Source organism: Vombatus ursinus, unplaced genomic scaffold (genome assembly GCF_900497805.2).
Source record: "Vombatus ursinus unplaced genomic scaffold, bare-nosed wombat genome assembly UNPS02014818.1, whole genome shotgun sequence".
Lineage (NCBI taxonomy): Eukaryota > Metazoa > Chordata > Mammalia > Diprotodontia > Vombatidae > Vombatus > Vombatus ursinus.
Window position 1 is genome coordinate 51,055,808 of NW_020954596.1, and position 26,738 is coordinate 51,082,545.

A 26,738-nucleotide genomic window follows, 5' to 3' on the forward strand; every position below is an offset into this window, starting at 1 on the left:
TGTGTGTGTGTGTGTGTGTGTGTGTGTGTGTGTGTGTGTGTGTGTGTATTAGGGGCAGGCATAAACATCCCTTAAGGCTCAGAGAATTGAGCAACTTGTCCAAAGCCACACAGCTAGTAAATGTCAGGAGCAGGATTCAAACCTGGGTCTTTTTAGGGTTGCACATTCTGCATGTTTTCCAGCGCCCCATACTCCCTCCCTAGCAGTGCTTTCAGCTACAGCCCGGGCTTGTAGCTCTTTTGGCTCTGGTGACTTAAACTCATTAAGTGTAAAAGCGTGCTTTCTTACCTTAGCTTCATTTATCTTGAGTTTCAATTTCCTGTTAACTATTTTTGTTTCCAATCTCAAGAATATCCTCATTAGCAGAGAAAATATAGGAAAAACAAAAGTTGAGAATGCCTGCTTGTTCTCTTTTGTCTGATATCATCTCATCTCCCATAAACACATTCCTCTGCATTCTTCTAGCTTCATCTTACTCCTAACATAGCTAAGACTCTTTGTCTTTTGTGTTCCCCCTGCACGTCAGTTTTCTATAGGATTGTAGCATTCCTTTGTATGTTTCTCCAGTTATCTTCTATTACTAACATCTTCCATATATTTGTTTTTTAAATATTTTAAAGATTCTTCTTAAAAAAGTTGGGAGATGAGTTCCCTATGTAGCCACATCAGTTTCTTTACTCAGCTCTTGCTTATCATATATGCTGGAATAATTTATGTTTGCATCATCAGAATTTTGTTTTGAAAGTTTTCCATCACTTTTGAAAGTAAGCTTCCCATACAGAATTTTAAGCCATGGGAATCTTATTTATCTTTTCTCTGAACTTTCTGTAATCTGCACACCCCAAATCTAGGATACAAGTCAGGTAACAACAGGCTTTCCCCGCCTTATCTACAAACACTAAAATTGCATGGTTAGATAAGATTTCTGTATTTCTACTTTAGCAACCAGCATTTAATTATTGATCAGAATTAGGTCCAGAATAGTAATTTTCCTTGGCACTTCCTCTACGTTTCAAAGTATTAAATTATGATCCAGACAAGGCCATAATTTATCATATGTTCTGTTTCTGGCAGAGGGAGAGAGAGTGTGTGTGTGTGTGTGTGTGTGTGTGTGTGTGTGTGAGAGAGAGAGAGAGAGAGAGAGAGAGAGAGAGAGAGAGAAGAAAAAGAAGAAGGAGAAGAAGAAGGAGAAGAGAGGGATAGAAAAGAGACAGACAAAGAAAAGGGAGGAAGAGGGAGAAGATAGAGATTGACAGGCAGACACACACATTCACACACCCACACACACACACACACACACACACACACACACACGGAGGAGACCCTTCAGATGTCTAGATGGCTGGCTAGTTGAAGTCTTTCATCACCATTATATCATGTCTCTTTGACAGTTTTTGACCTGCTTCTCGAACTCATTATTCATTTTCTCTTTCTGTTTGGCTGCTTTGTAGCATTCATATACCATGATAGAGGTTAGAGGGAACTGGGGGCCAGAGAATTCAAGTGACTTTCCCAAGGTTGAACATTTAGTTAGTGGTGCAGCTTGTCTCAGACTGTTTTATAAGACTGTCCATGTGCTGAATCAATATTTTTTTTCCCCTGTTAATTCTCCTTCCCTTCCCACTAATCTTATTGGCACCAGAGATCCAACCAACTTTAAAGTGGTCCATATTGACTGCTGATACTGATTAAAACACCAGATCCACATATTTTCTATTTTTTTTAATAGCATGGGAGAGACCTAACAGTTTAGTGCTTTTCTGGCCATAATAAATGTCTATTGATATTTGGCTAACATTATAAACAGATTATATAAATTTGGGCTAAATAGTCTCGAAGGGCTAGAAAATCAGATATGGGGAAGGGCAGAGATTTGGAAAGGGGAATTGAAAATCATCCAGCAAAATTATGTGAACAATTATGAAAAAAATGTATTTCTTCCCTTATTCTTCCATTTACTTCCCCTGCTAGTCCTCCTCCATACATTTCCCCTGTAGTCCTATGCTCTGGTTCTTCCCATCTCACATCCATCCCACTTTGGTCAAAGAAGACCTTTGGTTGAAATTGAATCTGGATTTAGCATGTAAATCACAGTGCTATGTAATGTCGATGTATGTATCATTAAATCACAGCACTGATGCCAAAGCAAATAGAATGTTCTCCAGGAAGTTTTGGATAAGGAATTGATGGGCCACACAAAGCTTGTGAGATCTCAGGAAAATCAAAATACAGGAAAGCTGAACACTTCTACTGAGCCACAGCCAATGCAGTGAAATGGGATCACATATGGTGGACACTGAGCAAAAGGATGCAGTACCTCTGAGACATGTTACTTTAACTGGATCCAGAGGACGTCTTTCAGGACCTGTCTCTCCTGACTGCACTGACCTTTTCCTTTTTCCAAGGCCGCATGAGTACTTAAGCTCATCGGTTGTAAAAACAAATCTGATGAGGTATCGAAGTAGCCGCCTCCCATCTTTCTTGGAAGAATTTACCGCCTCATCCCACTGTTTACTAGTGATGTAGACAGGATAGTTGTTCAACAGCTGCTTGCTTCCCTGGGAAAGTGAAACATTTTCCATTATACACTTAGGCATACAGAGAGAAGCTCAAACGATCTCTGCTTGAAAGGAAAACAGGCTTGTAACCAAGCTGATATGCTGACAATGAAACGCGTATTGAAGGGAGCAAGTAATCGCTCATACTCAGAACGGGCACTTTTTAAATTACATTTGCATTTTCTATAACAAGAGCTCAATGAGGTATAATGAACACCTTTGAGAGAGCAGCTATTTATAACTTGCACTTTAACAGGTAGGTTAACATGTGTCAAGATTCAATGACAGGGAACACCATTTAAATATACCCATAACTTTCCTTTTCAGTCTACTCAAAGGTATAAAAGTGACTTTGAAGAGTGGGATCAAACACATCTCATCACCTGTTCCATGTGCAGTTAAGTACTTCAGGCATGACTTTTATGACGTATTTTCATAAGATATTTATTACTTGCATTTAACACCTCACACCTGCTAGCCAGTCTATTACCTTGAAAACAATGTGGAGAAAGTAAATAGAAAAGTGAATTTTCAAACTAGAAAAGGTTCATTAATAGTCACAGGAAAACACATTAACTCAAATTATAGCTCTGTGCAAATGCCACTATGTCAACTCAAAATTTTTCTTCCTTTTAACCTTCATAATTTATGTCTGCTATAAAATTCCAGGACTCAATAGCTGCAGTGGGGCTAATTACGGGAATTTCTGTAACGTTTATAAGCCATGTTTAGTCAATTGTACCTACACTACCATTACTTCAGTTCTTGTGGTCTATAAAATTCTATAGTCCAGGACCAATTAATTAACCCAAGATCTCAGTTTTAATGTACTCCTTCTCCAGTAATTAAGGTATACAAAATAAAGATGGGGAAACCCTAACAACTCATTCAGTTTTACAGTGCCGCAAATTTACTACTGGTTATAAACGTGGCAGTGTGTAAGCCTTGAGGGGCCTTATTTTGAAAAACCTCTGTGAAGCTCGAGGTTGTTATGCTTATCTTGCCAGATTTGACTACCCATACATACATACATATTTACATACATACATACATACATACATACATACATACATATATATATGTGTGTATGTGTATGTGTATTTGTTGTTGTTATTATTCAGACCTTCAGTTGTGTCTGACTCTTCATGACCCTGTGGACCATACTGTCCACAGGGTTTTCTTGGCAAAGATACTGGAGTGGTTTGCCATTTCTGTCTCCAGTGGATTAAGGCAAACAGAGGTTAACTGATTTGTCCAGGGCCACACAGCTAGTAAGTGTCTAAGGCTGGATTTGAACTCAGGTCTTTCTGACTCCAGGCCCAGTGCATTATCCACTGAGCCTCCTAGTAGCCTCCTATGTGTGTATGTATATGCATATGCATATATGTGTGTATGTATATGTATATATATATAAACTATATAATAAAGCTCAAATCTGATAATATATATGAAGCATTTTGCTAGCCTAAAAAGTGTTATGTACCTGTTAATTTTATTTTTAATATAGTCTAAACTTCCTTAGTTTCTTGAATTAAGTCTACAGTGTGATTTTAAAAATAATTAGCATAATTAGCACAAACAGAAAAAAGAAACCAACCAGTAGCAGTATGTACAGGGACAATCAAACCTGATCAAAAGGTTCCGTTACCATTGCTATGAGTCTGCCAAGACAGCAAGAAGTCAAGAAATGCAGCAAATCTCAATTAATTTGGAGTCTCATTTAATCTTTTCCCTCTACTTTTAGGACTAAAAGGCATGAGAAAAATGGTGTCATTGACAGCATAGTAATGTACTTGGAATCAAGGTATCTGGTTTCAAATCATGGGGCAAGTCATTTAACTTCTCTGAAACTCATAGAGCCTTCCCTAAGTGTTTGGTTTTTAATTGTCTTGCATTTATTTGACATGTACATATATCGAACACATTCACATATACACATGCATATATGCATAGTGTGTATGTATGTATGTATGGGCAGCCAGGTGGCACAGTGGATAGAGTGCCAGCTGTAGAATCAGGAGGACTTGAATTCAAATCTGGTCTCAGACACTCACGTACTAGCTGTGTGATCCTGGGCAAGTCACTTATCCCTGTTTGCCTCACTTCCTCATCTATAAAATGAACTGGAGAAGGAATGACAAACCACTCTAGTATCTTTGCCAAGAAAACCCCAAATGGGATAAAGAAGAGTTGGACACAACTGAAAAACGACTGAACTGAATGTAAGTATATATGTATGTATATATGTATGTATGTATAAAATGTCTCTCTGATAGAATTTAAGATGCTTTAGAAAAGAAATTGCTTCAATTTTTGTTTTTATATCCCTGATGCCCAGCACAGGGCCTGATACAAAGTAGGTGCTTAATAAATGCGTGTCGATTTATTGATTAGTATGTAATAAAATAGGGATAATGATTTTTACCTACCTCACTGGGATGTGAGGAAAGAGTTCTATATGCCCCTAAAAGATAGAAACCTGTGCATAGTTACAGGACAGAAAGCTTGAAAGGATTTCAAAGATTATCTACTCCAATCCCCTTATTTTACAGATGAGGGGACTTAGATAAAGTGATTTTGCTTAAGGTCACATAGCTACTCAGTGTTAGGCCAGGATTTGAACTCAGGTTTTTGACAGTTAGTTGGGCTCTCTTTCTATTATGCCCCATTGTCTCTGTGGTCAGGATACATTTAGTCCATTGTCCTGTACCTCCTACAGCTATGGCACTGTGCAGTTTAGTTATTTTCAAGAATGATCATCAGAATCCTGCAGGAACTTTCTGAGGGATTAAATCATGATGAAATGATGTTAAACACACTCCAGTTATTAAAGCAGGAAAACAGAATACAGATTTAAGAAATATTCTAAAAATGAAGGTTGGAATTAAAAAAAAAGATTTATGATTAACTTTCTGCTACAGATACTTCATTTAACCAAAACTCCTTGTTCTATTTGACCATTTGGTGAATAAATTAACAGGGTTTTTTTTTTCTGTCCTTGCTCCTTTAAGCAAGCTTTGGAGATTTGTATCATCTGAATCTTTTGGTCATATTTCTTTTCTAAAGATTTTGTGTGTGTTACTCTTTTCTCCTTAGACAACGAGTATAAACTCCTTGAAGGTAGGAACTATGTAACATATATATTATATATATGTATATACACACACAAATATACATGTATATATATACATGTATATATACACACATATTTGTTATTTCACACAGTGCCTAGCACAGTGTTAAGTAATTGATAATTAATATTAAATTAATTATGCCATGGTCAAGGGGAGTATTTCCCCCCTCAAAAGGCTTAACTTCTATAATTGGTCACATGTTTTCAGAAAAGTATTTTATTGCATCACAGATTTAGGAGCTAGAAAGGACTTTAGATGTGATCTAGTCTAACTCCTTCATTATACAGATGAGGAAACTGAGACCCAGAAGAGGTTAAATGACTTGCCCAAGGTCACATAGGTTTTAAAATGCAAAGTTAGAATCTGAACCCTAGTCCTCTGACTCCTCCCTACAGATGATAGGTATCTCCATTTAATTAAACATTTGGAGAACCCATGTTAAATTCAATACGCTTAAGTGTTAGGAATTTTTTTGTTGCCTTTTCTATCCAAGAGACTGGAACAGGTGTCAGGCATTATTTTTCTTTATGAATTAATAAGTATACTTAAAAAAAGAGTAGGAACACAGAGGAAGGTTATTTTGGTAACATCCTAACAAGTAGATAACAACTTTCACAATTCTGCCTTAAAATCTTGTCTTGCAATTAATCAGATAGCCATCTTGAATAAACAGGATTCTAGTTTTTTACAGAGGTGGCTTTGGCACATTACAAAAGTTTCAGAAAAACTACTGAACTATTAAGTCTGCATATTGAACACATAAAGCCATCAGAAAAATAATGGTCCATGTTTTCAAGAGATAGGAGAAGTTAACCATCTTTTTCCTTTATCCTAGAGGATTTGGGAGTACTGTTAAAACTCTCCTGAAAATCAGGATTTCAATCAGATGATACATTCTTATTCATTTCAGGCTCCAAATTCACACAGTTGTACATTTAACTAAATTCTTTGAAATGATGCCAATGCCATCAATAGTTTATTAAACACCCTGAGCTGGTAAACATGATAATAAAAAAAAAAACCCACAGTAAAAACTTTTGACTCCACATTTGGACACTTTTGCCACCTGCATTTTATTCTAATATCCTACTTTTATCTACAAAAGAACAGAATACTTAATTGTATTTTTTTTTTTAGCTGAAGAACTAATGAAAGCTCCTGATCACTTGTTAGAAGCAGAGGGACAAAAAGACAGCCTGGTTTCCAATTTCACCCTCTCTCTTCTCTTTCTGACAAACAGCTAGGGTTGTTCACAAAATGTTATTTGCTTCCAGATGGGTTTACTGGTTTTGAAACCAGCTATTTAATTTTAATTTCAAAGTAGCTGAGGATTTGAAATCTCTGTTTTGCAAAGCATACAAAACCATTCTCTCTGTAGCTGGGAAATTTGTGTGACTGCACTGAGTAGGATCTGATATTCATCATTGAGGTAGGGAGAGGGGTGTGAATATGGGGCTGGAGGGTGGCAAGGGAAGAACTAAACTAGAATGTTCTCTATTGATGTTCTCCATTAACACTATGTCCCCAAATCCTAACTGTGTTTAGGGGAGGGAGAATACAGGGGTGAAGGAAAAGATAAGTGAAGTTACTAAAATTAAAAACATCACCCAGTTGATAGTGGAAGGGGAAAGGAATGGAGAGCGATAGGAAGGGAAGAAAAGGAAGAGACTTTTGCTTCTTATTGCATCCCTTCCTCAAGCATTGTCACTATGAAATAAAGAAACAATGTGGAGTAATGAAAGGATAAGTGGATTAGGAGATAGGTGACCTTGGTCATACCATTTATTATCTGTGTGATGTTGGGCAAGTCACTTAATCTTTAGAATCATAGATTAGAAGGGATCTCCGAGGTCAACTACTCTAATCTTCTGCCTGATTCATGAATTATCTTCCTTATTGTCTTCAGACCACAACATGTAATTTTTTACTAGACCTGCACTTGAAGGCTTTTTGTTTGGAAGACTCTGTTAGAGCCTGCTTTCTGATGACACCTTCTCCAAGAACTTAGGGTCATCTCCATTTTGTGATGAGGCATCATAATAAGACTTTAGTCTTATTAAGCCTTATTTAGTGGAGGGAATTCCTCCACACAATAAAAAAAAATCACTCTTCTTATGTGTGGTTCCTATAATGCTGTGTAGAGGCCTTTAAAAAAACATATCATATTCATATTAAAGATAGGAACTGGATTGGGTTAGGGAACTCCCTGGATGAAGAAAACTCCCTCTACCAAAGATAACTGGTATTTTCTCCATTAACATAGTCTTAGAGTGTTGCCTAGAGAATCGAGAGTTTAAATGATTTGCCATGGATCACAGAGCCAGTTTGTGTCAAAGGTAGTACTTGAATAGAGGTGTTTTGGGTTCTGAAATGAACTCTCTGTTCACTATCCCTCTACATATTCAAGTTATATCATCAAAATCATCAAAGTATTATTTTTGAGATGTGAAGTGCCAGTGAATAGGACCAATCTAGGCCCCTTCTCAAACATTTTTGATATTCACTTATAAAAAAGCAACTCAGTCACTGTTATTGTTTAGGTTTATCATTTTGAAGTTATTCAGAAAAGAAATATTGTCTTGAAAAAAAAATTTCAAAAATAAAAATAGAACTATGGAGCCGTTTTGATTATAGAGGATATAATAATACTTTAGAATAGTTAATTGGGATAAAAGATAATGTAAAATATGACTGAGGATATTCTATGTGATGAGATTAAAAATAAAGTAGTATAGTGGAAATAAATCCAGTAATTTCCCCATATAACTGGAATAGGAAAAGCACAGTGGATTGAGCCTGGGGCCTGGAGCCAGGAAGACTGGGTGGAGGTCAAATTCTGCCTCAGATACTTAGTAGCTGTGTGACTCAGTTTCCTCTAGCACTATCTTCAGGATTGTTGTGAGGATCAAATGAGATAATTATAAATCACTTAGCACAGTGCCTTATATATAGTAGGAACTTAATCCTTTCCTTTGTTCCTTCCTTTGTTCCTTCCTTCCTTCCTTCCTTCCTTCCTTCTTTCCTTCTTTCCTTCCTTCCTTCCTTTCTTCTTTCCTTCCTTCCACTTTCTTGATAGTTATTGAAAGGCAGCATGGTAGTGGAAAGAAACTAGACTTGAAGTCAGATGACCTGGAGTTGTTTTCTGGTTCCAACACTTACTAGCTTTTTGGACAAGTCACATAACCTCAGCCTCTTTGCTGATTTGTAAAATGGGAATAAGAATACTCCTACTACTTATAAGCCTACTACTTACCACACAGATTTATCGTGAGGCTCAACTGGGGTAATAGTTATAAAGCACTAGGTAGACCTCAAAGTGTTGGCATTTACTTAAGATTTTGTCTACAAAGCAAAGTCTTCAAACTAGTTTATCTTATTTGTTCCTCAACCCAACATAGTTTATCTCTGCAAATACGGAAAGGTTAGAAACTTGATCATCCATTGCTCAACAACAAACTGGGAGGTTTTTGCATGAAAAGTCTCAGTAGGTAATAACTATTTTGCAGCAAAGATTTTGGTGAAATGTCCACATGTACCAATTAATTCCTTTGCAGAATATCTACGTGATTGTGAAGTTAGTGCCTGGCACATGGTGGGTGCTTAATAAATGTTTATTGATTGATTGATAGACTGGAGTCTCTTTGGTAGTAGATGTTATGCTTGTATTTCTCTAATAGAGTTATATGAGTAGAAACATGGTGGGGGTGGGAGTAAATGAAGTGGGTTGGAAAGACCTGCTAAAAATGGTGAACATTTGCATGTACTGTAGTTTTCCTTGCTTAGCAAAGAAACTTTAAATTTAACTAGTAGTCAAACTATTCTGCCACCACTACCATTATCATCATGATAGCCAGCATTCATATAGCACTATAAGGTTTGCAAAGTGCTATACATGTGTTACCTGCTATGATCTTCACAACAATCCTGCAAGGTAGACACTATTATTATTCTTGTTTTACAGGTAAGGAAACTAAGTCTGAGAGAGGTTAAGTCAGTTGCTCAGAGTCACAGCTACTAAGTGTCTGAGGTATGATTTGATTTAATTTTTCTTCCTAACTCCCAAGTCCAGCATTCCTCCCCACTGTACCATTATCATTTCAAGACACATGTAAACCCAACAAGGCCCATACACAGGTCAACCCTTGGTTTTCAGAAATATATTTTGTCACCAATGTATTCCTTGGTTCTTTATTGGTGGATTACTAAATTATCAATTTCATCTCATTGAAATCAGAAACGTAAAACATGCTTCTTCTTGTCTTTATATTATACACTACCTCTGTGGGCTGATCTGCTGGCTGTGGTAGCATGAGCTGGTTATGGTGCTGAAGGACAGTTTTCAAATAATCTAAGACCGTCTGGCAGGGTACTGTAAGAAACAGATTGCAGTTACTGAATATCCTTATTGTGGCAACAACAACAAAAACAGTAACAACAACAGCAACTTTTAACTAAATATGGTCCTCTAAGATTTGCATTGTCAATTCTCCAATGAGGTCTTTTGTAGCAGAAATACACCTTCTCTTCTTCTGATTTGTGCAATCATTTAATTTAGTAAATCCAGAGCAGGTGCTGCAACCTCAGGGGCATTTAAAGGTTTTTCTACCCTCAGCACAGTTACTCTGAAGGGTTTCAGATTAAAGAAGATTACAGGACTAAATCAGGCCAATGACAATAATGATAAAAAGTTTGAATCATAAACACAATTTAAATAAAAAAAAGAGAGAGAAACATTTCTTAAAAATTTGACTCATTATCCAAAATTAACACTCAACAACATGTGACACTTTAAAAGTTGTGGCCTAGGTAGCTAGTTTTTATTGTTGATGAGATATTCATATGATTAATCTTTACTTCCTAATTTTTTCAGGGGGCAAACACTGTATGCAATTCAGATTCCTTCCAACATATACAAATATACACACTTAGATGCATTCTTACTTCACTGGTCTTTTCTGTGATGGTAGGTAGTTTAGCTAGTTCTGACTCAGATAAGGACCTTTCTTAAGCAGATGTTGCCACATACTTAATTAACTATGCACATTTTGGGAAACAGTTCTTTTGTACTGTGACTGAAGTAACTTGACTGAATAAATACACACATTTAATGGAAAGTTATGTTTTTAAAAACCCTTTAATATTAGTCCTCTTATAATGACCTAATTTAAAACAAAACAAAACAAAAAATCTTGGGAACCTTGCTAAGACTAATTTGTAGCCACAATTCTTTCAGTGGCTGTCCATAGTGCTGAATAGGGACTACATCACAGTTAAGAAGATAATAATATGTTTAACTAGAGCCCCCATTTCAAAGTGCCAGCACTAATCATTCTGCAGCTTGTCTTAGTTTTATGGGTAGCAAACAGAATCTTTCTTCCCCTGCCCCAATACTTACTGCTCTTAGGTCTTGAGCTTTAGCACCCACAATTAATTCTCTCACATTTCACTGATAACATTATTGAAAATTTTGAACAAGAGGAAGTTAAAAGGCAGATTGGGAGAATTTTTACTTTCAAATACTTAGGTAATTAGCAATATTTATATGTAGGTTTCTTAGGCAACTCCTCAGTGGTTGTTTGACTTAATCCTTCAATTTCAGTGACATTTGCTAAATGATTATACAAGTCAGTTTTAATAGGCTGTGATATTGCACAGCACATCTGTTTTAAATAAGCTAGGTTCAAAAAACCTAGAGGATTCTCCAGATTTAGGGGTTGCAATCTCCGTTGGTGGAGAGATGACCCACACTAATGAAATTATACATTTTATAACATAAAAAAGAAATAATTCTCCCTTTTGTGAATTAAGTTGTGTTCAACAATTTTCCCATGCTTAACAGTGACAGATTAAGAATACATTTTATGGCAATAATCATTGTTTACATAAAAATAGACGAATTAGGGAAATCTAGTGGAGGCACAAGAGGGCTGAGAGGTAGAAGACTTCTAAGAATCAGTACACTTTGGGATTCTAGTCCTGTCTCTGCCTTCAATTGTGTAACCTTGGGGAAATTATTTAACTTCGGTGCCTCATTTTCTTCATTAGTATAGAAAGAATAATAATAATGCCTGTCTCTACAAAACTTACAGAGTCATTGTGAAATAAAATGATAAAGCAGATATAAAGGTGAGGCATTCTGGTCAGACTTTCCCCCTTCTTCAAAAGAGAAAACATTCTTACAGAAATATCCAGAATGATTGGTAAATACTTAAACACCAAAGAACTGTTACCAATCCTGGTGTGAATTCTTATCTGACTTACTTCTGATTGGCACATTAATAGTTGTATGGGATTTTTCTACCTGGATTAGTAGAAAAGACAATGGAATAGTTTGTTTACTACTGAATTAATCCCCAAAGGGGGGGATAGTGAGACCCCCACAGTAAGTTTGCTGTCCTAGAAGAGTTGGTCAGCTCCTTCTTTAACCTCAATTTGGACACACACATACATGTATATGTATACAAATAGATATGTGTATATATACATGTATGTTTGTATATATACACATACATATATACATACATATCTATATCTAAATATCTATAACTATATCTATCTATCTACCTATCTATCTATCTACCTATCTATCTATGTAAGATGTCTCAGAGCCAGGAAAAACAAAGGGACCCAAGGCTGCTATATCAGAGGCTGACTTATGTCCTCCACAAAACCTTTGTTTTTAGGCCAGTACATTATAACTAGGCAAGTGTCTTAGGAGTGTGAGTTTCTGTGTCTCTCCCTTGACACATAGTGAACTATTGCAACAGTCAGGATAGCATAACTATTTTTATCAATGTTTTTTGAGTTTTGGGTAAAATTATTTATTTTCCCAAAGATTGATTTCTTTGAAACTTGAACTTTTGCCAAAGTGGTGGCACCAGGCTGCCTAAGGAAGGGGTGAATTGGCCCAGTTGAAGAATACAGCAAGTCAAAGAGATGCTTGATCAATGCCAGAATCAGACCTGGGAATAGCCCCTGAACTTCCAGCCTGGATGCAATAGGGAGATGCAGTCTATACAAAAACAAACTAACCACAGAAATAGGTTTGCACCACTATCACTTTCTGGGCTTGTGGATGAATGCAGATGGCTAGTTAATACAGATTTTGAACTTGAAAGTACTATTACTATCACCCACAGGTAGTTTTTTCTAATAAATGCCATTTTCTATAATCCAAACAAATAGATTTGTTTTGGTTTCTTTTCTATTTGTCATATGGTGATAATAATACCTATAGTCCCTGCTTTTTAAGGTTGTTATAGGAATCAAATGAATACACACACACACACACACATATACTCATTGATATATATGTATATATACATATATGTGCACACAAAGATGTATACATACACATACATAATGTCCCAAAAGTCTTAGTTCATTTTAAACTACTGAAGCTAATTTAAAAATTAAGCTATTAAAATTTTAAAATGAATTAAGACTTTTTCAGGCCACCATACATACATATACAACATTTTGCAAACCTGAAAATGTTATACAAATGTCAGGTATTACAATCAACCCATAGCCCACCAAAGCAAACATGTGCATTCCTTTTCTACTTACCTGCTCATCAATAAAAGTGATATAGACCTGCAAGGGACAGGGGTGACAAATCCCTAATCCCAGTTTATAAGTAGAAGTGATGGTGATGGCAGTTTCATTCTGTTCCCTTCACCTTGCTACAAGTGTCAGGGCACTGATGGAATGTAAGGTCCCTGAGGATAGGACTGCTTTTCATTTTCTCTCTGAATCCCCAGTGCCTAGAATACGGCCTTGCACATCATAAGCATTTAAGCAAAGCTTGTTGGCTTGGTTTGGATTAGTGTCAATTACTATATTTCAAACCACACAGCTCTAGCTCTTTCTTTAGCATCATGTAGCTTAAAACAGAACTGCAGGTGGATTGACCAAATTAGTGAGCAAAACTGGCAGATGCAATCTGTAAGGGTATTGGACCTCAAAAGCCCTTCCTGGAAGTAGGTATCTCTGTACAGAACTTCAGAACCCCTGCATACTGGTTGGGGACCAGACTGAGAGCCAGGAGGAAGAGTGCATTACTCTTTGCCTCATTACATTTGCAGAGGCTAAGCTGAATCAAGTAAACTATCTTATGTGCAAAATAAGTGGTAAGTATTATTATGCTATAAATATATAAATGCTGAGTAAAATTTACCTGCCAAATTAGGGGCCAAAATAGGAAAAGAATCTTAGTTGTTGTTGTTGTTGTTGTTTTTTTAACCTTGGCCCCAGAGCGGCTTACTTAGCTAAACTGTCCTGCCTTTTTAGGAGAGACCTGTCATTTTGCCAGTAAAATGAAAGCTCTGAAAATAGAACCTTTTCTACCTTATTTTGTTACAATTTTTGGTAACCATACTGCATAACTATATATGGACAATTTCCATAGTCATCCAAAAATATTAAAGGTACACTTCATTTTCAGTTTTCTACAATCAAAGTTTCTGTACAACTGTTTTGGTCTCTAGTCTCTACCGGGCTATTCTTTAAATCCTGCAAATTAAGGAATAATATGATCCCTCAGAGTAACAAAATCGTGATCTAGAGATCTTATTCTCTAAAATTCAATGGCACCAATCACCTCTCTGTGCGACCTCAGATAGGTCACTTAATACAAATAATAGCTAACATTTGTGTAGTGCTTACTATGTACCAGGCATCATGCTAAGTGTTTTATAATTATTATTTCATTCGATCCTCATAACAACTCTGAGAGGTAGAGGCCTCGTTTTCTCGTCTGTAAAAAAGAGGAGGTTATATTAGATAGCTCCTCAGGTCCCTTTCAGTTGTATATACCTGTATTCCTATGATCCTACTTTGAGTAATGAGTTTTAAGAAAGGTCATTCTAATTCATAGAAATGATACTACTTTGGAATAGTCATAATCCTGACTTTGCCAATGCCAAAAAAGGCTAAAAGTAAAATTAATTTCACATATACATCAGAGAAAATAAACTGAGTTGGTGGAGAACAATGGAGGATAATGGAATAAATAAAGTAACTGTTAAAGGTGCCTTAAGCTGACCTGGACCATTTGTACTGCAGTTGAAATGAATAGTTATTCTATTATATAACCATTTTATATAACTGAATAAAAAAGGAAAATAAGATAATTCTGGAAGGAGTAAAATAAGCTAAAGAAATCAATATAAGCATTTTTTTTAATGGTAGAACTTAGGAGGCAATATTAAGAGTGATGGATCATTGACATATCACATATCACCCAATGCCGAGTTTCACATGCTGTCAAATGCAAAGATGGTCCTAAACTACCATTCCTAGGAAATGTACTTTAAGCTGTTCATCTAGTACGTGATATGGCATGATATGTGAATGTGATATGTGAATTTGGTACTTTCATAACTGGTACAACCACGAAATCTCAGTTGATTCTGGTCCATGCCAATTTGCTGACAGATCATTGTTACCAAAGAAAGCCTTGGGTACTCTGACTTAAACAAAACTACTCTTGTTTCTTTCTAAGGCTGTCAAGTGAATGGCTTTTCTGACACTATTTTAAATGGTTCTGTTGATTGCATGGTTTTAGCATTCTTTAATGACTGAGCAACTGGTGTAGTGACTGTCAGATAAGAGAGTTGAGGAAAATTGCTCTAACACTACTCTCTCCCATATTAAGGTCACTGGATCTCTATTTTCTAATTTTCATTGCAGATAGCTGTATTAAAATTTTGATTACAGTTTCTCTTCTCTCATCCCTCTCTCATCATTTAATCTGTCTTGTTATACAGTTCTTTCATTTCAAGACCCCAAACATGAAGAAATCCATCTCAAAATATGTCACATACCAATCCCATGCTACTCAGTGGGGAAATGGAAATCATTTACTGTACTATTTGACCTTGTAATGGTTTACCAAATAACTTTGTCGCAAATTGGAAGATCCTGAGTACAAACTACCAGAAGCTGACTTGCTCTGAATATCTTTCAAGATAGTGGAACAAGAGTGTTCTGATGATATACCTTAGCTAAGCTGCTCTTTAGACAATAGGTATGTAGACCTTTGGCAGATACATACATACATCCTTCCCATTTTGGTAGGATTTTTTTTTTAGAACTTGCACCCTCCTAGCATAATCTTCAAGGAAATAGGAAGAAACAGTCATTTATTAAGCATTTACTATGTACTAGCCATTATGTTAAGTGCCTCACAGAAATTATTTCATTTAATCCTCACAATAACCTTGGGAGGTAGGTGCTAACCCTGTTTTACAGCTGAGGAAACCGAGGTAGACAGAGGTTAAGTGACTTGGCCGGGATCACACAGCTAGCAGTAATCTGAGACTGGATTTGTATTCAGTTCTTCTTGAGTACAGGCCCACTGTGCCACCTAGCTGTCAAGAACTCAAGGTTCTATGCTATGATGTGGCTTTGGAGTAGAAAGTTTGGGAAAGATGATTATTATTGGGATCTTAAAAGGTTATTATTTCTTGATTTTTTTCTCTTCTCTTTCTTAACAGGCCAATATGCCTGACACAGGCTATAACCACAGCATTAGAGCATTGAAGAAAAGAGAAAAACAGAGGACTTGGGAATAATGAATAAGGAAAACAAATGGAAATTTTCAGCAGGTCATAGGTAGCATAGTTTAGGAAATTCTCCTCTGGTGTGTTCTTATTTTTTTATTTCATTGGGAAATTCCTGGATTTAGAAGTAGGAAATTTGAAATTCAATCTTTCCTTTGCCAATTGACTTTCTCTATGTCCTAAGAGGGGTCATTTAACTTGTCTGTACCTGTTTCTTCACCTATAAAATGGAGAAAAGTAACATTTGCTCTGCCCTATATCCTGGCACATGTTATGAATATAAAATGAGGTATCCTATTCCTGAAATTGTCCTCTGCGTTCAGCAACCTTCCCTCTCATTCCCTTTTCCTCAGCCTTCCCCCTGCATCAGCTTCTCTCAACCATAAATATTACTGATAGAATTCTCTTTTCTCCTTCCTTTGCTGATTCTACTTTCTCTTCCCTCTGTTCTATAGATTTTCTCCCTCCTCCCACCCTTACCTTCACATGGACCTAATTTCCACTGCCATAGTTTCATAATAAGAGAAAATACCTTTGGTCATTTGAAGGCAGTTTTAAAATGTGTTTATATAAAGCAGTTTGTTTGCATGTCATTTCACCATTAGACTGTGAGCTACTTGAGAATGGGGACTGGTTATGCCTTTCTATGCCCCAGTGTGTAGTATAGTGCCTTGCACATAGTAAGTGCTTAATAATACTTGTTGATTCACATACAGAGTTAAAGACTAATTTAAGGAGCATAAAATTAAGATACACCAATGGCTCCCAAGTAAGGCAAGCTGATCCCTTTGCTCAAGAAAACCTAAAACACTCTATTCCCTTTTAAAATAGGCTCTCTGTGAAAGGATTGTGTTTGTGAAACAATCTTCCAACCTTTTTGTAACTCTTACTTGAGATTTGCTCTTAGGTTTGGGAATTAGTGCATCGTACTCCATCCTAAATAATCTGGCCTCTTGCTCTCTCTTCTGAGTGCTTTCTTATTCTCTGAACTTGTTTGTTCTTGCCTGGCTATGATGAATGAATGAAAATATTCTCCCAGCAAAGACAGTACATCTGAGTGGTCTCTTTAAGGAATAGTAAGCCCCTGGTCCTTCCAATAAAATGATCAAGCCCCTAGGGTACAAATTTTTAACCTAAGGTCCATGGACCTCAGAGGAGTCCTTAGATAGATTTCAGGGGTGGGGGTAGGGGGTGGAGTAGTGTGTGTGAACCTAGATGGGAAAAAAAATTAGATCTTTATTTTCATTAACCTTTTATGGGAACTTAGCATTTCTTTTAATTATTTAAAAACATTCTGATAAGGGGTCTGTAAATTACACCAAACTGCTAATGGTGATCCTGACACACAAAAAAGGTTAACAACCACTGCTCTAGGGCAACTTTGACCATTAGGTAGCACCACAATTGTTTAGAAGAAGGCAGGTCACAAGTTATGTAAGCCAGTTATGGCCTGGAGAAAATTGCTTTTGCTAGTGATGGCTTACCTTCAAAGTAACAGGAATTGCATTCATCTGAGGGAGGGAGGCTATGCAAACAGATGAAAGCTTTGGGGAAATGCATGGGCAATGGGGTGAAAAAATGAGAGGGTCTGATATCCTAATCATAGCTGACTTTGATACTTGTTGAAGTATCTGGGCTTCCTTCTCTACTTGGGTCAAACTTTCTCCTCATGCTGAAACACCTTTCCAACCAAACATGCAGATCTTTCTCATGAGATTCTATATTAAGGCTTTTCTTCACACATGCTTTATAGTTGGTAACTCAAGTCTGCTGACTTTAAACCTTAACTCTCCCCTAATTTATCTTCTATTTATAATTGGCAAATCATTTCTTTTTTTTTTCTTCTGGCTTTTTAACGTCAATCACTTGAAACCAGATAGGTACAAATTAGAACTGTGGGATTTCTTCGTGAAATAACTATTGATTTAATGTAGATGTTATTAAAGTTGGCAATGAACGTTATTAATAAAAAATGACCACTAGCCTAATTTTAAGTGAAGTATTGTCTCTCTTCTGAATCACAAAAGGGTTCAAGAAGATTCAACAGATCTCAATCTTTGTGAAAATGGTTTTGTATGCAGTACAGTACAGTACAGTTCGGAGTTGTATTTATATAATTCTTCTATATATGTATCGGTGGGTAGACTCCTAAGTATTTATTACATTTTGCAGTTATTTGAATAGAATTTCTCTTTTTGTCTCTTCCTGCTGGGTTTTATTGGTATTATGTAGAAATTTTGAATATATATGTGGATTTATGTCCTGCAACTTTGCTGGTTATTGTTTCCATTAATTTTTAGCTGACTTCCTAGGGTTCTTTAAGTATGCTACACTGATAGTTTTGTTTCTTCTTTCTTAGACTTATTCCCTCAATTTCTTCTTTTTTGTCTCATTCCTGTAGTCAGCTCATGTAATGCTAGGTCAAACAGAAGCAGTGATAATAGGCATCCTTGTCTCACCTCTGATTTTATTGAATAGGACTCAAGTTTATCACTATTACATATAATGCTGGCTCTTGGTTTTAGATATATGCTATTTATCATGTTAAGGAATGGTCAAGTTTTTCCCATGTTTTCTCATGTTTTTAATGGAAATAGGTATTTTATTTTGTCAAATGTTTCTCTTGCATTAATTGATCATGATTTTTATGGGTCTTGTTATTAGTATAGTTAATTAAGTTTACAGTTTTCCTAATATTAAACTAACTCTACATTCCTGGTATAAATTCAACCTGGAATAGTATATAATCTTTGTTATATCTTTTGTTAGCTTCTTTGCTAGTATTTTACTTAAAATGTTTGTATCAATGTTTATTAGGGATATTGGTCTATATTCTTTTTTTCTGTTTTGACTCTTCCAAGTTTATGTATCAAGACTGTGTCATAGAAAGAATTTGGTAGGATTCCTACTTTTGCTATTTACACAGACAATTTATGTAATATTGGAATTAATTGTTTTTTGAATGCTCGATAGAATTCACTTGTGAAACCATCTGATCCTGGAGTTTTTTTCTTTGGGAATTCCTTTGTGATTTATTAAATTTCATCCACTGAAATTAGTTTGTTTCAATTCTCTATTTATTGGTCTATTAATATGAATATCTTATTTTTGTAAATATTTTATTCAAGTTGTTGACTTTATTGGCATATAGTTGGGATTCTCATACTCTATTATTTTTTGTTATGAATTCTTATTTTTCATTTTTTGGTACTGGTTACCTGGTTTTCCTCTCTTCTTTTTAATCAAATTAGTTTATGGTTTATTTATTTTATTTTAAAAGCTCCTAGTTTTATTTATTAGGTCAATTTTTTGCCTTTAATTTCACTAAATCTCTCCTGTGATTTTTATGATTTCTATTTTGTCATTTGATTGGGTTTTTAAAATTAGTTTCAAAGAGTCAGACATGACTGAATGACTGAATAACAACAATGGTTGGTTGTTTCTCTAGTTTTTTAGTTATAGTACCTAGTTCATTTATCTCTTTTTTTTTTCTGTAAATGAAAATGGTCGGAGAAATAAAGACCTAGATAATTGGAGAAATATTAATTGTCCATTGGTAGGCTGAACCAATATAAAAAAATACAGTGCTACTTAAAGTAACTTAGTCATTCAATATCATGCCAATCAAACTATCAAAGGATTACTTTATAGAAGTAGAAAAACTAATAACAATATTCATATAGAGGCAAAAAGTTCAAAAATCTCAAGGGAAATAATGAAAAAAATGGAACAGATTGAAGTGAGGCTAACAATACTAAAATTTTCTTATAAAGCAGCAATTCTCAAAATGACTTAGTACTGGTAAAAATAAATAAATCAATGGAAAAATTTAGGTACACAATATACAGAAGCAAACACACCTAGTAGCTCAATGTTCAAGAAACATAAAGACTATAGCTATAGGGATAAGGACTCACTAATTAATGAAAACTTGGACAGCAGTATGGAAAAAGTTAGGTTTAAAACAATATCTCCCATGTCATACCAAGATAAGGTCAAAATTGGTTATGTGAACTAGAAGTAAAAGGTCACATTATAAACAAATTAGAGAAACAAGGAAGAAATTGCCTATCAGATTTATGCATAGAGAAAGAATTAATGACCAAACACAGGAAGGGATCACAGAAGACAAAAATGGATGATTTTTGATGACATAAAATTAATTTTTTTTTAACAAACAAATCCTGTACAGTTAAGATTAAAAGAGAAACAATTCGCTGGGGAAAATTCTTTGTAGGAAGTTCCTCTGATAAAGGTCTTCTTCCCAAGATATATAAGGAATTGATTTAAATTTATAAAAATAAGAGCCATTCCTCAGTTGACAAATTGTTTAAAGATATGAACAGGCAGTTCTCCAAGAAACCCAGGATATCTACAGCCATATGAAGAAAAAATGCTCCAAATGACTAATAATTAAAGAAATGCAGTGCAATTTCTCTGGCTCTGTAGAATTGGAAGAACAACTTATACAATAACATCAATATTATGAAAATGGACAATTTTGAAAGGCTTGAGAACTCTGATCAACTAAATGGTCCATTATAATTTCAGAGGACTGATAAAGAAGAATGCCTTCCATGTCATGACAGAGAGAAGATGGATTAATATACAGAATAAGAAATGCCTACGTGACTAAGAAAGAGACTAAGAAAGTCCCACATGACTAGTGTGGGAATATGTTTAGGTGCACTGTGCTTATGTGATATAGGGATTTTGCATTTCTCCTTTCATTTGTTCCTTCCTTCATTCCTTCCTCCCTTCCTCCTTTTCTTTGTCCCTCCCTCCCTCCTTCTTTCCCTCCCTCCCTCCCTCCCTTTCTCCCTTCCTTCCTTCCTTCCTTTCCTCCTTCCTTCCTAATGGATGGGTAGATAGGGGGAGGCAAGAGGGAAAGATGAATGCTTGATAATTGAAAAATAAAATTAAAATATTAAAAAATACATAGACTGTGTGATTACTGCTAGGACACTACTGATACACCAAGGACTTGAAGGACACTGATTCAGGTCATGGGGGGGTGAATCGATCCACAGGTTTGCTAAACAATATGAATATCAAGTCTAGACAGCTTGCCAAATATTTGTGACTACCAATCTGTCAAAAATAATGAGGATGTTGTTGCCACGTGTCCTAGGAATCCGAAGTAATCAGAAATATGTGTCTGCAGACTTCACTTCACCTCAGCCAGGTTAACAGCTGAGTAGTTTAGATTATAGTTTTAAAGAGTGAATGTGAATTTCATACACATATATGTGTATCTGTATTAATAATTTCTCTCTCTACATGTATGGAGGTGTGTGTATATACATACATATATATATGTATATATGTATATATCTCATTGCTGCTCATTTGTCCAACAACAATGTCATCAATAGCTATCTGGATAATCTACCATCCTCTGCACAAAGGAGACTGCTGCAAGAGAAGGAAGGAAAAACATTCTTAGAATTCCTACTCACAACATGGTACATAGTGACCGTTGCTTTATAAATGGGAACAGTGAGAGCTGTCAAATACAGAGATGTGTTGGGGTAGACTTGGGCCTTTGCTTGCCCCTGTGGAAACCAGGAAGTACTCAGGTTAGACTGAACTCTTCTCTGAGCTCATTTCTCTATGACTGTCAATGAACAATTCTGTCCAGAGCACAGGGAGTGACTGCACCACCCTCCAGGGTTTCCTCAAACATAGGAAGCCAAGGCCTAATGTGTATTAACTTTAGTCTCCTGTCTCTCCTCATCTGGATAGACACCTGGCTCAGTGTATTACAAGAATGTGCTGAACAAAATATCTGAAGGGGCAGAAAAGGAATTCTTTTTAAAAATGGGGTTCATCTCCATGTAATATAAACCAAAGTCACCCTTTTGTTCACATATTTATTGTATATTATACTAATATTTAATGTATAAATACTTGTTTGAAAAACAATATGGCCTTTTGGAATTTTTAATTCAGAAGACCTGGGAGGCTATTTCAGGAGTGCAAAGTACTTAGAAAGCATTTGACTTATTATAGAAAGAAGTCTAGAGTTGCATATGACAAGGAAAGAAATGATCACTGCTATAGAGAGGGAGATATGAATGAAATATGTCAAGAATGAGGAGACAAAATTTTCATTTACACTGGTAAAATGAAGTATAGAGCTGGATTTGGCTACTTTGATAAGTGTAATCAGCTGGATAATTCAGACCTAAATTCAGCCAGTTCCACAATGGAAATATCTGAGACCTAAATTAATTGGGTAATGGCCTCAGTTTCTCCACTTCATTTAATATTTTTAGAGAGGGCAGAAGGATTCACTGGGGTTTTTCTGTAGCTAGAGAGACAACAGGGTGCTAAGTAAATAGTCACTGACAAGGCACAGGGTGAACAAGAAGACTCAGCCTGGAGGTTATGTTTGACAAAAGGGATGAGTTTGTTCTCTTGCATTTTATCTGGGCAGAAATAAGTGTAGAGCTACTGTAAGAAATATATATATTCCTCAAAATTTTTCATTTGTGAAATCTACATTAGGCCTTATTTGGGGGAATGTTTTTAAAAAATTGAACTCCTGTTCCTGCCCTAGCAGCCTTTAAACCCTTTCCTTCCTTCCTACATATTCCCTAATCAAGTTGTGGACTGCCTTACAGCATAGTTTTTCTTACCAAGATGGTGGTAAACACCTGTTCCCACTGATAGACCATAAACCAGAAATTCAGTGAGATGAAACAGAAATTAAACCTATTAAACAGATTTTTCTAATCAATTGAAAGCAGCTTGTGAGTTGGTGAGGATCATCCCCCAAACGTCATTTTGCCACTGTGCAAGTACATCATTGATGAGAAGTAGGAAATATGTTTAGCCAGTTTAGTGAGTATCTTTGGTCTTGCTTGAATTATTGTTGTGTTTTTGACCTATGAGGCTTAGTGTTCAGTTTCTTATTAATTTTAAGTGGGAGTGTGCCCACTAAAAAACAACCAAACATTTTATAACTTAACAAGGAAAATCAATGGGAAAGAAGAGGTCATTTGTTTGACACTATTTGAATACAATTGCTGAAAGTACCATTTCATTTTCATTTCTATCACTGGCTAATAAAACATATAAATCAAAATCACTGAAATATTAAAATGATTATAAAGTAATATGATCACTTTGTGAAGGAAATTCAGGATCATAACTCTTAGCCACTTCAGTCTCACTGCATCTTTCTAGGAACTGATTTTCTACTGATACAGGCATCACTCAGGGGACCCTAGTATTCAGCCCTATCCCTAAGTATGCTGCAGCACAATGCTCCAGATTGCCTTGCTTTGTAAATCCCCCACTTTGTTCATGACTTTGTCTTCTGAAATGCCCATTCCCACATCCTTGGTAAAATTAGGGCAATGCCAAGAGAAAGGGTAGAAATGAAGGCAAGTGACAGAATGCTTGCAGAATTACTCAGCAAGAATACCTGGGATGCTCTCCAGTTTTCTTCTGAGTTCCTCATTTTCTTGTTGTAGTGAAATGACTTCCTGTTCCAGCTCTTGGCACCGAGGGCAGTACCCTTCTTCCTCTTCTTCCTCTTCTGGGAGTGTAGAAGATGATGGATGGCCATGAGATTCAGAAGTGGCTGGGGAGGTCCATCCACCTAAAGTATGAACTGGGGAGGTTGAAAGAGGGTCCACATCTGCCAGATGGCTGTAATCATTTACGGATGATGTGTTCTGAGATGGAAAGCTCCCAGAAAGCAGATAATTTTGTAGGGAATCTGTAAAAACCCTCAAGAAGGCAGAGGTTTGCTGTTTCTTTTGCATATATTGCATCTCAATGTCTAAATTGTCTGATGTCTGACTATGGACAATTTTTCCAATCTGACACTGTTCTTGTCTTTCACTATAACTCGAACCTTCCTGCTTTACACAAGAAATCATGGATTGAGAATGGCTGGAGTCCAAAAGTTTTCCTCCACAGTTTAAAAGGCTAAGAACCCGACTGCACTGCTGGGCAAAGGCATCCAGGATCATACGGCTCTCTGAAATAAATAAAAAGATATATCACAGAGATCCACAGCAAAAAGTCTTTAGAGGGATAGGGGAATGCCCACAACTCTTTAAAGTTTAATATTTAAACAACAACAACAGCAACAGTATTTATTATGGTCTCTTTTATATATCAAGAGAATATGTTACCCACCACTGGGGGGATGTGCTATTGACTTTTTACTCACTAGTCATCATGGCTTACACTGAACTATCAAATTCATCTGAATTCGACAATCTTTTAAAAGCACCTACTGTGTAAAGAACAATGTACAAGGCACTGGGGGAGAGAAATAGTTTAGATAAGATAAAATCTCTTCCAAAATAAAGCTTACAGTATAATAAAGAGATAACACACACAGAGACAACTATAACACAAAATCATATGTTACAAGTACATTACAGAGAAACAATCAATCAGCACAAAGTTATTAAGTGCCTACTACGTGCTAGGCACAGTGCTAGGTGCTAGGAATACAAAACTGAAAAATGAAATAATGTCTGGAAAAGAATCTAGAGGTTATTTAACCAGCCATCTCATTTTACAGATGAGGAAACTGAGTTCCACAAAGCCCTTTGGAGTCTGCTGCATTCTGTGACCTGCTATTCCTGAGGCTTAGCTATTTAGAGCCCAGAAAATTTTGTTTCCCCAATGTTGTCGCTCCCTTTAATTCTATCACAAAGAGATAAGGTATAGAATGCCTCTTTAGGGTAGTTTGTCACCTCGTGCACACATTTTAGTTACATTTTCTGTCCTTCTGGACTGGGGGTACAGGTCAAAGATCGGCTTCCCTACATTAGGATTTCTCATGGTTAGTGTGACTTAATGGACAGAATTTGGTGAACTTCATTTGTGAGTCAGTATGATACAGTAGAAACACCTTTGGATTTGGAGTCAGAGAGCCGGGTTCAAATCCTGGCTCAGCTACTTTGACTTGTACAATAGTTGGTAAGTCAATTTCTCATCAGGCATCAGCTTCCTCACCTGCAAGATGAAGAAACTGGACTAGATGACCTCTAATATTCCTGGTAATTCTAAATCTATGATCCTACATGCGACTTGCTCATTGTCACATGGGTAAAAAGAGGTATAACAAAGATTCACATCTATTCTGACTCTTAATCCAAAGCTGTTTCAATGTGTTTCCTAGAGGGCAAAACAATGGCAGGAAAGAACATTCATAACTGGGGAGATGAACGATGGAGGAAGTGGACTTTAAATGATGGATAAGCATTCAACAGACGAAGAGAGGGAGAAGGATGTTCAGACTCTGCATAACAGGCAAAGGAGATTGAAGTTTACTTAATAAATAATATGGATTTTTCAGCAGTGTAGTGACATGACCAAGGTGTGTGTGTGTGTGTGTGTGTGTGTGTGTGTGTGTGTGTGTATGTGTGATTTAGGCTGGGAGAAGCATGGAGGATACCTTAAAGTCGAGAGAGAATGGAGGAAGAAAGATATCAGGAGGTTATTGAAATGATTTGGGGGCAATGGTGGTGGTTGTGATAATGAAGGTTACTATTAGGATGGTGACAGTAGGAATGGCAATGGAGACAGATATAAGAGATATTATGGTTGAATCAACCAGACATGAAAATTGATTGAATATGAGAGGTGGAGAGAAGGAAGTGTCAAAGATAACCCTGAGGTTTCTAACATGGAAACTGGGTAAATTGTGGTGCTACTGATAGAATCAGTAATGTCAGAAAGAGGAGAAAGTAACAAGGGAAAATGGTACATGCTGTTTTGGAAAAGTTGAGTTTAGGACACCATGTAGGTAAATATTCCCCTACACAATAGGATATACAGGTTTGTTGTTGTTTGTCCTTCATTCTCAAAGAGGACCATGACATGAGGGAGATTATGGCATGACATGTAAGTGAGGGAGGGCTGTGCAAAGTCACCAGCCTTACTTTCTCCTCCAGAACCATCCGTGTCCACTGGCAAGATATAGATCAGGACTAATGGAGATACCCTGGATGCAGTAGGAGACCTTAGCCTTCTTAAGCTGAGGTGTTTAACAGGTCTCAGTTTTACTGAGGCAATGCCCATTCAATGATTAAGGCTAGATAAGAAATGAGGCAGAGATGTACAGGTTTAGCGCTTAAGAAAAAAATCAGAAGTAAATATCCAGATTTGGGAATAATCTTTGAAGAAGCAGTCATTGAACCTGGATCAAGGTGGTGCGGTAGATAAGATTACTAAGAGAGGGAGACTGGAGAGAGAGAGAGAGAGAGAGAGAGAGAGAGAGAGAGAGAGAGAGAGAGAGAGAGAGAGAGAGAGAGAGAGAGGGAAGAGAAAAGGGCCAAGGACAGAACCTTTGGGAACACCACTCACATTACACAGCTGAGAAGAAAAGATAGAAAAGATGTACCTAGTTAGAATGGCAAAGTGTGATGTGTCAGGTCAAGGGTTAAGAAAGAATCCAAAATGATGACATAGTCAGTAGCATCAAATGTAGCCAAGAGCTCATGAGGAAT

General features: G+C 36.4%; 1 protein-coding gene across 1 annotated transcript in view; it reads right to left on the bottom strand.

The window, feature by feature from the left end:
* BEND4 (BEN domain containing 4) overlaps nt 1–26,738 on the bottom strand; it is a 45,210-nt gene that overhangs the window by 8,971 nt on the left and 9,501 nt on the right. The window contains exons 2-4 of the mRNA XM_027836065.1: nt 23,690–24,250; nt 9,970–10,061; nt 2,318–2,558 (exon numbers count right to left, since the gene is read on the bottom strand). Of these exons, the coding sequence (XP_027691866.1) occupies nt 2,318–2,558; nt 9,970–10,061; nt 23,690–24,250 (894 nt within the window). The remainder of the gene's footprint in view (nt 1–2,317; nt 2,559–9,969; nt 10,062–23,689; nt 24,251–26,738) is intronic.